General features: G+C 40.3%; 1 protein-coding gene across 1 annotated transcript in view; it reads left to right on the top strand.

The window, feature by feature from the left end:
* The first annotated feature begins 5,561 nt into the window (after nucleotides 1-5,561).
* The window catches only part of MATCAP2 (microtubule associated tyrosine carboxypeptidase 2), a 31,654-nt gene continuing 22,710 nt past the window's right edge, over nucleotides 5,562-14,505 (top strand). The window contains exons 1-2 of the mRNA XM_063450662.1: nucleotides 5,562-5,835; nucleotides 12,979-13,661. Of these exons, the coding sequence (XP_063306732.1) occupies nucleotides 5,811-5,835; nucleotides 12,979-13,661 (708 nt within the window). The 5' untranslated portion in view covers nucleotides 5,562-5,810. The remainder of the gene's footprint in view (nucleotides 5,836-12,978; nucleotides 13,662-14,505) is intronic.

Below are 14,505 nucleotides of genomic sequence, written 5' to 3'. Positions count from 1 at the left end.
ATGTGTATTAAGCAGCTGTACTTGAGGAGCAGCTATTAATTCAGCCTTCATGAATTCTTGCTTTAGACTTTGATTTCAGTTTAACATTTACACCAAGCATGTTAGATACCTGTTAAACAATGACCATCCTTTCAATGCACTTCTCAGCAGTAAAAGGGCCTAAGTGCATTAACAAACACGTCTAGAATGTGTGACCTAGCAACGTCTGTTTGTATATTCTTCTAATTGCAAAGCGTTGTTCATTGGCCCTGTTATTATGAATGACACTGTCATTCTAACACTAGAATATTGTCCCAATTTTGCAGCATACCATAGATGGGTGGATTAATCCATCTTTTCATTTGTCAATGCTTGATACAAAGAAATTTCACCTTGAATTACTTTTGAGACGGTTCATTTATAATTGTGTACCTTTGTCAAATACAATAAAACAAATGAATTGGTTGACAAGCCCAGGAGTAGAGCTCTGGACACATCTTGGTAACAATAAATAGTTTAATAAGCCATCTATTTATTTGTATATAGATTTTGACCACAAATAAAGCTAAGCTGGTTACCTACAATATTTCTCCCCCATCTTTTAGGGTTTAAAATGGGTGGGTATTCAATAAATACATTGCCGAACGCAGGCTAAATATCATATGAGCTAACCCCAGTTTGTTTCAGGGCTTTCTACTACTAGATACATTGTTGGTAGTCTGCAGACCACGGTAAGGGTCCCTTGGGAAAAGCATTTGGAGAGCAGGGTGGGCCAGTGCTCTAATTGCACTATTTACTAAGTAACAGCTAGACCAGGACTTGTATTTAAAGGGACACTATAGGCACCCAGACAACTTAAGCGAATTGAAGTGGTCTGGGTGCTGTGTTTTCTTTGTGAACCTAGTGCAATTCCAGAGAACTGCAATGTTTACATTGCAGCACTAAGTCTGCCCTCAGTGAGTATCTACCAGACAGCCACTGGGGGCGCTTCCAGAATCGTAACAGAGTTTTGGTCCGTTATCTGACGCTTGAGATCCCCAGCCAGAAAACCATAATTGTACATATTCCAGTACTCACATTTTCCCCCTCCTGCCTCCCCTCCACACCCACCATCTCAGTGAGACCTGGCAGTGATCCTGCTGCTCCTGCCAGGTCTCCTCCATGTTGTGACTGTGCGGAGCTCTCCTGGGACCCGCCTCTTATCTCCTTACACAGGAGCTCCACTTCCTGTCCTGCCCTTTCCTCCAGAATCTGCTGAAGCCTGACAGACAGGTATGTAAAAAAATTTTAAGCTTCTGTGCCCACTATATCCATTCCAGTTCCTGTGCCCCCTTTACCATCCCAGTTCCTGTACCCACCTTCCAGTAGGGATGCACCGAAATTTCGTCTGCTGAAATTCCCGGTTGAAAATGGGTCTATCCCGTTTCGTCCGAAAACGGGTCAAATTTGCCGAAATAAAAAATAAATAAAAACTGAACTTTAAAAAAAATAAATATATTTTACTCTTTTTTTTGTGGGGGGGGGGGGGGGGGCGGGGGGGCAGGGGGAAGAACACTGTGGGACGTGGGGGGGAGAACACTATGGGACAGGGGAGGGGGGAGAAAAGAACACTATGGGATGGGGAGAAAAGAACACTATGGGACAGGGGGAGAACACTATGTGACAGGGGAGGAGGAGAAGAACAATATGGGACAGGGGATGGGGGGGGAGAAAAGAACACTATGGGATGGGGAGAAAAGAACACTATGGGACAGGGACGGGTGGAGAACACTATGGGATGGAGGGGAGAAAGAACACGAAAAAAGAGGGAGGGTAGAGGAACATTAAGCGGGGGGGACCACTAAAAGAGAAGGGAGAAGGTAAGTTTTTGATATTAGATTAATTAAATTCATTTAAAAAGTCTAATAAAATTATAGGGAAAAAACTTTTTTTTAAATCATTTGGAGAAAAAAGTAATTTTCGGTTTTGGTTTTCGGCCAAGGGCATCCTGAATTTTCGATTTCTGCCCAGAATTTTCATTTCAGTGCATCCCTACATTCCAGCCCCTGTGCTCATTATACCCATTCCAACCCCTGTGTATCCTTTACCATCCCAGTTCCTGTGCCCCACTTAACCTATCTCAGCCAGTATGCCCACTTTACTCATTCCAACCCCATGTGCCCACTTTACCCAGCCCCTGTGTCCCCTTCAGGGCTGGCCTTTGGGGTGTGTGAGTTGTGCGGCCGCACAGGGCGCCATGGCAACAGGGGCGCCGGGCGTCCGATATAGCTCGCAGTCGGTCACTCACAACAGGCCAGCCCGAGATGGTGTAGGGCGAGCTGCAGCAATCCGGTATGCAGGAAGTCAGGTCTGGAGCGTGGAGGTGTCGCTTAGGGGCGCAGCGTCCAAGTGCTGCACCTTCACAGAGAGCCGGCGGAAGGATCCGCTCAGTGTGTGAGGGCGGCGGCTGGTGCTCTGCAGACAAGGAGCAGCAGCCTTCAAAGTGAGTACCTGTTCTTATTGTTTTTTTTGTTTTGTTTTTTTTAACTAAATATCTTTTCTTTCATTAAAGGGGTGCAGGGGACTGGGTAAGGATGACAGGGTCTGACTAAGGGGGGCAAGGGACTGGGTAAGGGTGACAGGGTATGATTAAGGGGGGCATGGGACTGGGTGAGGGTGACAATGTCTCATTAAGGGGGGCAGGGTCTAATTAAGGGGGGAAGGGGACTGGGTAAGGGGGGCAGGGGACTGGGTAAGGGTGACAGGGTCTAATTAAGGGGGGCAGGGGACTGGGTAAAGGGGGCAGGGGCCTGGGTATGGGTGACAGGGTCTGATAAGGGGGGCATGGGACTGGGTAAGGGTGACAGGGTCTGATTAGGGGGGCAGGGTCTAATTAAGGGAGGCAGGGGACTGGGAAAGGGTGACAGGGTCTGATTAAGGGGGGCAGGGTCTAATTAAGGGGGGAAGGGGACTGGGTAATGGTGACAGGGTCTGCTTAAGGGGGGCAGGATCTAATTAAGTGGGGCAGGGGACTGGGTAAGGGCGACAGGGTCTGCTTAAGGGGGGCAGGGTCTGATTTAAGGGGGCAGGGGACTGGGTAAGGGTGACAGGGTCTGCTTAAGGGGGGCAGGGTCTAATTAAGGGGGGCAGGGGACTGGTGAGGGCAGGGTCTGATTAAGGCGGCAGGGGACTGGGTAAGGGTGACACGGTCTGCTTAAGGGGGGCAGGGGACTGGTGAGGGCAGGGTCTGATTAAGGAGGCAGGGGACTGGGTAAGGGGGGCATGGTCTGATTAAGGGGGGCAGGGGATTGGGTAAGGGGGGCAGGGGATTGGGTAAGGGGGGCAGGGTCTGATTAAGGGCGGCAGGGGACTGGGTAAGAGTAACAGGGTTTGATTAAAGGGGGCAGGGGACTGGGTAAGGGGGGCAGGGGACTGGTGCAGGGGGGCAGGGTCTGATTAAGGGGGGCAGGGGACTGGTGAGGGCAGGGTCTAATTAAGGGGGGGCAGGGGACTGGTGAAGGGGGACAGGGGACTGGTGCAGGCGGGCAGTGTCTGATTAAGGGGGGCAGGGGACTGGTGCAGTGGGGCAGGGTCTGATTAAGGGGGGCAGGGGACTAGTGAGGGCAGGGTCTGAATAAGGGGAGCAGGGGACTGGGGCATGGTCTGATTAAGGGGGGCAGGGGACTGGTGCAGGGGGCAGGGTCTGATTAAGGGGGGCAGTGTCTGATTAAGAGGGGCAGGGGACTGTTGCAGGGGGCAGGGGACTGTTGCAGGGGGCAGGGTCTGTTTAAAGGAGGCTGGGGACTGGTGGGGGCACAGTCTGATTAAGGGGGCAGGGTCTGATTCAGGGGGTAGGGTCTGATTAAGGAGGGCAGGGGACTGGTGAAGGGTGGCAGGGGACTGGTGCAGGGGGGCAGGGTCTGATTAAGGAGGGCAGGGGACTGGTGAAGTCTGTGGGTGCTGTATGTATCTCGTGGTGGGAATGCCGTATAAATTGTCTTAAACTGCTAAGACATAATCTCGGTGAAATACAAGAAGCACTGATTGTTTTGTCTGATGAAACCCACACTGAACCGAACATTTGTCATGAGGCTAACACACCATCTCAGTAGATTCTGGAGTTCAAATTTATTGTGTCATTGTGTGTTTGGTATGATATATTGTACCAAGTTAATATTGTGAGCAAAGCTGTGCAGAATGAGGCTGCTGATATCATTTTAGTCTCAAACCTAATCCAGAAATGTCACAATTTTTAATAAATTTCAGAGAGTCTGGATTTGAAAGCTCCTTCCAGTTTGCAAAGGAACTAGCAGAAAAAGTGAATGTGGAGCCTGTGTTTAAAAAGCCTTCTCGTAGCCCCAGAAAAAAAGCCTTGTTTGATTACGAAAGCCAAGACGAACCTTTAACAGATCCCACGAATAAAATTTAAGATTGATTTTTTTTTTTTATGTTTTGGTTGATACTGCTGCTAAATCTTTGGAGGAGCGTTTTACTCAAATGGAACAACACAACAAAGTATGGAGATTTCTATACAACATGAGACATCTTCCAGCAAGAGAAAACTTAAGGGACTGTTGCTTGCAGTTACAGAAGAGCAGCCAATCGGACATTAATGGTCTAGATCTTTCAGAGGAGCTTTGGCATATTCAAAGCCTACTACCTCAAGATGCCACCACACCCTGCCATATACTCAATTTCATAGTGAGAAATGGCCTGACTGACACATTTCCAAACATTTGGATAGCATTTCGGATTCTATTAACCATTCCTGTTTCTGTGGCGTCAGGAGAACGCAGCTTTTCCAAGTTAAAACTCATTAAAACATATCTGAGATCATCAATGACTGATGACAGACTAACCTCTATATCAGTATTATCAATTGAAAAAGATGTATTGAAGATGTTGGACATGAACAACGTGATTGATGAGTTTGCAAAGACAAAATCACGTAAAGTTGTATTTTGAGCTTCAGATTAATATAACTTTGTCAGGAGGTGTATATTTTGTTTACCAGTGTTCCCAGTTATTTTTGCATTTGCACATATATTATCTCTTAAAACCAATGTTTTTTTTCTGTATTTAATGTATTTAATATACATTATTGTTACGAGTCAATCCAGTTATTTATTATTGTACTTGTTTGCCCTTGCACTTAAATGATCTGTAATTAAAAAACTATTTGTTACAAAGATTGTTTTCCTCTTTGTGCATGTTTAGGTGACTAGGGGGCAGCGGGGGGCGCCACAAGATTTGCTCTCACAGGGCGCCTGAACACCTAAGGCCAGCCCTGATGCCAGCTCTGAAAAAACACTAATTTCTTTACCCAATTATCTGCACTTTGGTACATACAATGTGGCCCTGAACTATAGCACCATTTTCTGCACACAAAAGGATCGCTTTGGGTTTAATTTTAGTTTAATTATATGGAAAGAGCAACACTTAATATGAAAATGTTTCCTGGGATGCAGCTAGTGAACATACTTGATATATGTTTTATGTGTTGCCTCTAAACCTAAAGCTGAAGAATGAATTCCCATTCATTTGCTGTGTGACGTACAACTAGCAGTTGCTATAGAGACCAGGGTAGAGCTTACACCGCTCCAGCATGAAACTGCTAGTGTTGTTACTGTGACAAGAACAATAGCCAGAGGCTGAATGTCAGACTATTTCTGGCTGTCCATTACTTTACAGACACAGCAGTTACTCCAATCTGCTGCACCACATTCATTGACCAACTCTCTGGATAAATAAGGTGTTGGTTTTCTGTTAAATGTTTCACTGATGAGGTTAACGCTAACCAAGGGATTTAAATTCTCCCATTTCTAACAAGGCATAAAAGACAAGGAAACAAAATGCTTGAATCCATTCGCATAACTGGTGAGTAAACATAATTTTATTTTTTATTGTGCCAGTACTAAGAGAATTGAAGAGCATGTTTGCAATAATACAGACTCGGATTGCAGGATTAATGACATCATTAATGACGGAGTTTACATTTATTCCGCAACCCTTTTGAATGTCGGATGGTTGTTCGATCGTCATTTTATTCTCAGCTCAGAAAACAAGAAATTGTCCTGTTTTTTTTCATTTGTCATATACTAAGGATATATTAAGGGACAGTAGACAAACAGCATATTAAAGACTCCAGCTATCTACCTGTGCTAGCAGGCAGCCAGACCAAGCAGTTACCAGGGAATAGAATTTCATTGACAAAAATAAAGACATTTCATTCATATAGATTAGGATTGCTATTTTAGTATCAAACTATTTAATAATGGGGCCCTAATGACTGTGTGCACCCAGGGACCCAGCAGTTCTTAATCAATCCCTGGACATATTTAGCATTTTCAGTTGCTGACGCACTGCAGCACAGTCAAATTACAGGCTTGTAGTCATTCATTTCTACAGCAGAGAGATTGCATATATATTTTATTTATTCAACAATGATATGTTATATAGTGTTCCATGAAATCAGATGGAAATCATACACTGATTTGTTTTAACTGTGGCCTAGAAACATATATACTGTATGTTTGCCCTGATAATAAAGGGTTAGTGGAAAATCTCTGCAATCAAATTGGACATCATTGCATGATAATCACTAACCAGGTATATATAAAAGCATTTTAATTATTTAAAATTTGGATTGCACGATAGTGTGGACATTCTGGTTATGTTATTTAAGGTTTTTATTTTGTAAAGTGCAAGACTCGAACTATGTTTTAGTCCTCACCTGGGACTTCGTTCAACATATCAAAAATGAGCAAACAGATATATTATGTTCCGCTAAAATGAAGTTGCAGCCATAACTAGAGCCATAGGGCCACCTACTTAAGTAACTAGAGCCCTGAAATGATAAATATCAACACATGGCATCAAGAGCTGTTATAATATGTCAAATTGATCACTTAGCCACACATGTATCATAGGATAAAGATATTCCATAATAAAGTATCAATACACCTAGAAATGCAGTACAATTCAAACACTACAATACTGATAAACCCCATTTCCACAATAGTTTAGACCAGGCATAGAAGGAATAGTGCTGAATACAGAGTGATAGCATGGGAAGTGCTGAATGAACCAGCATTATATATATATATATAACAGAAAGAGGAAACACTTCTTCATTGTAAAGTACTAAAACACATGTAGATAAGATACAGTACTCTACGAATTCCCCAATAAAAAAAAAAGAAAATCCAGCGCACTCCCTTATCCACTAAACAGCAACTTCGATGCTGACAGATTTTGTTAGTTTTTTAAAAACACCTACTCTAGGCAAAAATAATGGGGGTTTGGTTACATTATATGATCATACATTACATAAGCCTGCCACAACGTCAATGTACCCCATCTTTGGCAGGTCCTACTCTAACAGCCAACTGAGCTACTCACTTGGGGGAAAAGTTCCATCTCGAGTTCTCTGCAGTACAAGGCTAAATAGGGCCCTGGGATGAGGCACCTGTGACAGGGAGGGGTGCAAAACCAAGGAGTTGGCTAGACTCCTATATATATATATATATATATATATATATATATATATAATGAGAAAACAGGGGGCTGGCTGCACTCACCTGAAAATGCATAAATAGGGTGCTGCTGGGAGCCAATACGAATTCCCCAATAGTAAACAACTTATCCCCTAAAGACAACCATAGAATAAAAAGTACCAGTAAAACAGAAAAAATATACAGGAACATAATTGCACGGCAAAATGAAAAGATATAGTATAAAATGGATGCTAAACATATTACACATATTTACTATATTGCAGCAACCAAATAAATATTAAAGGGACACTATAGTCACCAGAACCATTGCAGCTTAATGTAGTTGTTCTGGTGGCTATAGTCTGTCCCTGCAGGCTTTTTAATGTAGACATTATCTTTTCACGTTACCTAATAACACCTCTAGGTGCATTCACTCAGACGGCCACTAGAGGTGCTTCCTAGATTCAGCATCTCCACGCTCGGCATGGAGAAGCTGAACGTTCTCCATAGAGATGCATTGATTCAGTGTATCTCTATGAAGGTATGATGATTGGGGCAGTGCTGTGTTTTGCTGCGCATGCGCCATATTTTCCCAAGGAAACCATTGGATTGGCTGAGATTGTCAAATTAATTATCTCAGCCACGGAGGCAGAGCGTGGTGAAGCGGCCCTGGAAAAAAAAAAGGTAAGTAAACTTATCTTTTTAAAGTAAAGAGAGGGGAACGGGGACCTAAGTAGTAATTGTACCACTATAGTGTCAGGAATACATGTTTGTGCTCCTGACACTATAGTGTTTCTTTAATAAAGCAGATCCAAATATATAAACACCTGTAAAAGAAGTAGAAAGATAATGCTGTATGATATATTGCTTAAACAGTTACACATGCAGACTTACTAACTAAAGTGAGAACAAAGTGAATTCAGATAAATTGCACATTTAAGGCCCGAGTACCAAACTGAAAACAGAACTAACTTGGAGAGATTTTCCAGTTTGGTTATTTTGACCTTAAATTTGAAAATTACTTTTCATTAACCTTGAATTCTCACCATAGTGAATAACCCTGTTAATTACATCGTAGCAACAACAGTTATCAAGTAGAGAGATAACCGTATAACGAGTGTTTTTTCAATTACATCTGAAAGGGACTAACACATTCCACGTAAAAATCCAATATGCCTCATGGCATAACAGCTCATTAGCCCTATCACCCGTTCTATCCGTAAACAGAATCTTTTCAATATAGCAACACATTGGAGGGATGGCTATTGATATCCTGCTTTAACCCCTTAAGGACCGGATTGTTTTTGCGATGTTGTACATTTGCGACCAGGCATCTTTTTACACTTTTGTGGTGTTTGTGTTTAGCTGTAATTTTCCGCTCTCTCCTTTACTGTTCCCATACAAATTATATATTGTTTTTTTCAGGACAAAAGGGGCTTTCTTTACATACCATTATTTATATAATCTCATGTAATTTAATTTAAAAAAAAATGAAAAAATATGATGAAAAATTGAAAAAAATACATGTTTTTTTACTTTTATGTGAAAAATCTTTTACTCATCTACAAAAGCGAATGAAAAAAACTGCTAAATAGATTCAAAATGTTGTCCTGAGTTCAAAAATACCCAGTGTTTACATGCTTTTTGCTATTTTTTTGCATGTTATAGGGCTATAAGTACAAGTAGGATATTGCGGTTTCAAAACATACATTTTTAAAATGTATCAATAGTGACATTGTAACACTATTATCTGTCATAAATCGCTGAATAACACCCCACATGTACATATTTTTTTTAAAGTAGACAACCCAGAGTATTCAATATGGGGTATGTCCAGACTTTTTTAGTAGCCACTTAGTCGCAAACACTGGCCAAAGTTAGCGTTCATATTTGTGTGTGAAAAAAGTAAAAAACGAAATTGAACGCTAATTTTGGCCAGTGTTTGTGACTAAGTGGTTACTAAAAAAGACTGGACATACCCCATTTGCAATACCTTGGGTTGTCTTCTTTTGCAAATGGTATGCCATCATGGGGGTAATTCTCATTCCTGGGCTACCATACGCTCTCAAAGGCAACGTAACCAATCTGGCCATTTTCAATGTAAAAATATTTGACCCATATATTTGACCCTGTAACTTTCAAAAACGCTATAAAACCTGTACATGGGGGGTACTGTTATACTCAGGAGACTTTGCTGAACACAAATATTAGTGTTTCAAAACTGGAAAATGTATCACAACAATTATATCATCAGTAAAAGTGCTGTTTGTGTGTGAAAAATGCAAAAAAAGTCACTTTCACTGACAATATCATCGCTGTGATATGTTTTACTGTTTTGAATCACTAATATTTGTGTTCAGCGAAGTCTCCCGAGTAAAACAGTACCCCCATGTACAGGTTTTAGGGTGTCGTAGAACGTTACAGGGTAAAATACAGTAATAGCAAATTAAATTCTCTGGACTTTCGGCCTGGGTTGGCAGGCAGGTCCCTTAAATTGCAATCAATAAAATAACTTAATTATGTAAAAATATTACATAAATACGCACGTAGAATTTAAATATATATGCATATTTATATATTTGAAGTCTACGTGTATATTTATATAATTATTTATGTAATTTTGTATATGGACATATGTATAGTTCGTATTCTTTTTATTTATTTATATATACATAGATATATATACAATTTCATTCTAAGTGTATTTTGATATAAATATATATGTATTAATATCAAAATACAGTTAGAATAAAATTTCGTATAGATATATATTTTTTTTAATTTGTATTATTATTTTTACATGTTTAATTTAAATTACTTATTATTTGTATTTTATAATAATATATATATACAATATATATAGTTATTATATATATTATATATATACGTGTGTAATTTAATTATAAGTGTATTTTTATATTAATATATTTACATATTAATATAAAAATACACTTAGTATGACATTATATATATATGATATATAGACGTATATTATATAGGTATAATATATGTCTATATATCATATATATATACACATATATAATAATATTTTTTTTTATTAACTTTAACTTTATTTTTTTTTTAATGATTTTACACTGGCAGGGAGACTGCCTGTCAGCACAGACAGTCCCCCTGCAGGCAGACACATGGACACCTATTGTGACCATGTGGTCGCCCTGTTGGGCGATCACATGGCCCCAGGGGTCCTAATCCGCCATGGGGAGACTGTCTGGGCTGCAGGCAGTCTCCCCACAACGGGAGCACCGCTCGTCGCCGGGGGAACGACGGCGATCGGGTAAGTACATTGGACGGTTAGGACGGTTCAGGACCGTCACCGGTCGGCAACGCAAAAATGCCGATGACGTCCTGAACCGTCCTCCGTTCTTAAGGGGTTAAAGGACCACAATAGGCACCCAGACCACTGAAGCTTAATGAAGTGGTCTGGGTGCCAGGTCCCTCTAGGTTTAACCCTTTTTGCTGTAAACATAGCAGTTTCAGAGAAACTGCTATGTTTACTTTAGGGTTATTCCAGCCTCTAGTGGCTGTCTCATTGACAGCCGCTAGAGGCGCTTCTCACTGTGATTTTCACAGTGAGAAGACGCCAGCGTGCATAGGAAAGCATTGAGAATGCTTTCCTATGGACTGACTGAATGTGCGCGTGGCTCTTGCCGTGCATGCGCATTCAGCCGGTGACGTCAAAAGAGGGAGGAGAATCCCAGCGCCGGCGCTGGAGAAAAGGTAAGGGATTAACCCCTTCCTCCCCCTTCAACGCCACGGGAGTGGGACCCAGAGAAAACGAGTTTGTTTTCCTGGCACTATAGTGGTCCTTTAAGTAGAACAAAAAGGTCAAGCTTGGCTACCTCTGACTATTGGCTACCAGTGACAATAGGTCAGTTCGAAACGTACGCTTTTATTTCCTTTATTATATTTAGGAGTGGCATTTGTAAAGTTCATGTGTGCTTTTAGTTAATACCGTTTTAATACCCCCTAGCGGTACAATATTTTCATATATCCTCAATCTGTCATTAATCATTTGGCATGTCAAATGTATTCCTTAGAACGATCAAAAACTGTGCTTAATAAAGGGATCATTCAGGACCCTAGGGTGGAAGCTGTTTTGTAATGAAGGATGGTATAATGATCCATATTTTTCTAAAAAGGGTATAGCTAATGTCAGTGTGGTGGATTGATAGATGAAGAAACTCAATCAACTGTCTATAAAAAAATAAAAAATAAACTGTATCCAACTAATTTAGTTGTTCTACCACGGTTTCCAGCTCATGAGAAGTACCTGTCTATGGCAGGAACAGCTCATCAATGTTCTGAATGTAACTCAAAATAGAACATCCGTGGGTAATCTTAATATGTTGCTTTTCTCGTAAATGCATTTGTATATACGGGAGCCCTTAAATTTATTGCAGGCTTTGAACTAGTTGCCAGTCAATTTTACTGAAAGTGTATGTCAATCTGTCTCTTGTTTATACTATTGTGAGCATTTTGAAGGCTGCAGCAGGATAAGGTCATCTGCTCTTGATAAGTTTCCATATGTTTAATGATTTTGCTTACAGAGTCAGATTGCCCAATTCTCCTATACTTTCGACCATACTTATCATGAAACTTCATGCCCAATGGTCAATTTGATCCAACACAGAAACAAATGCTGATTGGTTTGTATTTCATTTTTCAAGCCCCAATAGCCCCAATATGGCTGTTTGAATATTTAGACTCTCTGTTGGAATATTCACATTATCTCTTCACCTGTATAGCAATGTTTCACACTTCTAAACTTAATCAGATACAGGAAAAAAGCTAACTTTTTATTGATATCTCTTTTCGTTGTGTACACCAATGCTCTATATGGATATATATGTCTTATTTTGGGACAGTTTAGCAGTTTTTATAACTGACATAACCCTAACACACAAATCCAGGTATAAACAGCACAGAAGTGTATACCTGTCCTTAGAGTGGCCAGGCTGGTGCAGGTGACAGATGGCAGACCAAGAATAAATGTGGACAAGCCGAGGTCAAAGGGTAACAGAATTGTAATAACGAGAATAAATAATATAAGAATTCAAGCCATGGTCAGGATTTCTATAGGAACGCACTCAGTCTCAGGTAATCAAAATCCATTACAGGGCAAGGAAACAAGGATAATCCAGAAGTATATATCTTCAATAGTGTGTAGTGTTTGGTTAGTTTAAAAGATATCTTTAGCATGCTACAAAGCACACATCATCGGAAATCACCATAATCACTAATGATATAAACAGAGGGACATTGAAGTGTTCCAGCTCATTAATTGCACTTCGGAACGTGGAAGTGACATCATGGCTGCAATCACGCAGCACAGCGATTGATCGATACCATAACAACATTCCACAAATTCCACAAAAAATGAATTACAAAAAGTTATATTTCTTAGAAAGTCGATAGCTCATTATATTTTAGAACTTTTCATGCAGCCATTTTTCGCTTAAATCTATTGACAACTCGCTAACTATGTTCGCTCTGTGTTTTGCAGAAAAGCTTTATTGGCTGAAGGAAGAACATTCCAGGAAATCAGTGTTAAGTATGAATGAAAAGAAAGTCCTTGATACTGGGCAAAATGTGCAAGAAATGGCTGCCAGTGTTTTGAGGGACACATTCATAACCGGTACAAGTAACTATAATGTATTAATTCAGGGCACAAAAGAGGAGAAAAGGCAGATATCTCCAAAGAAATCAATTTTGGGCCAGAACAAAAAGAGCAGCAGGAAGACAAACAAGACTTCCAATTCATCACGCAGTAAGAAACACAAAAAAATCAGAGTTCCCTCACCAAACTGTTTTTGTGCCAAAAGAAATCTATCGGGTTTTATCTCCAATGCTAAAGACTCCAGTATTAAATACTCACAGAGTATCTCAGTTTCAGGGAGCATTGTAAGGCTTACAAACAGACCCAAAATAAAATCCAAGAGGAGACATTACTTGTCCAGTTTGATTGAGGGGAAAGAATCCAGAGTGATGAAAACTCCAATAAAGGAAGACCTCTCGGGGAAGAAGTTTTGCATACTGAATGCCATAAAGCCTTCAAACGTGGAGAAAGAGAAGATGAAGTTTTTCAAGTCACAGTTTACTTACAACCCTCAGTTTGAATATGCTAACCCTGCTCTGCCAAGTGTCTTAGCCAAGCACAGCCATGCTTCTGATAGATTTCTTCAACAGGTAGATACTTCTCGTTGTTATTTTTTATATATTTTAGTTTCTTTGGTTTCATCATTTCAAATCTTCTTACCATTAAAGCTGCCACCACCAAGGTAATTTATAAATTGTCATCTTGATTACCCACCAAAATCCTATTAAAAAACAAAACACAATTTAGCCAATAATTGTGTTATCAAAAACACTATTAATAAGGTATTTACAGGTATATGAATCCAGAATTAGTTTATCATTTTCTTTTTCAACTTAGTTTTTTTGATTGCACAAAAAGATATACAATTACATACATATTGTGATGACTTTCCCAGGCAAACCAAGTGGACATTACATTGAAGACATTATAAAGAGAGTGACATTGTCTCATCGGTTGTCCCTTAGTCCTTTCCGCTGTTTAACAGAAGTAGTGTTTAGGCATCAACAAAGTAAACTTTTTTGAAAAAAAAAAAAATATTGATACATACAATACAGTAGTGGGTGACCAAAAAATATAAGCAAATTAAAAGAAAGAAATTATAAGAAGAGCCAGAGATGCTGAGTTTGCTAGGAATATTTGTCAGTTAGTTAAGGTTCACAGTTTTATATTGGTAGTTGTATATCCTTTCGGGCTGCATTTGAAAATTGTGTGTCTTGTTTTGGATGGAGTACATTAGTTTGTAGTGTTCTTTCAGATTAAAGAATGTATGTCACACCTCAAAAGCTTTGTTAGTGTTCTTGATCCAACCTTAAAGGGACACTCCAGGCACCCAGACCACTTCTGCCCATTGGAGTGGTCTGGGTGCCAACTCCCATCACCCTTAATCCTGCAAGTGTAATTATTGCAGTTTTTATAAAACCTCTACCTCCACCT

Source organism: Pelobates fuscus, chromosome 4 (genome assembly GCF_036172605.1).
Source record: "Pelobates fuscus isolate aPelFus1 chromosome 4, aPelFus1.pri, whole genome shotgun sequence".
In the NCBI taxonomy this organism is placed as follows: Eukaryota; Metazoa; Chordata; class Amphibia; order Anura; family Pelobatidae; genus Pelobates; species Pelobates fuscus.
The sequence above is the reverse complement of the archived record's forward strand: the minus strand, read 5'-3'. Positions and strand labels throughout refer to the sequence as shown.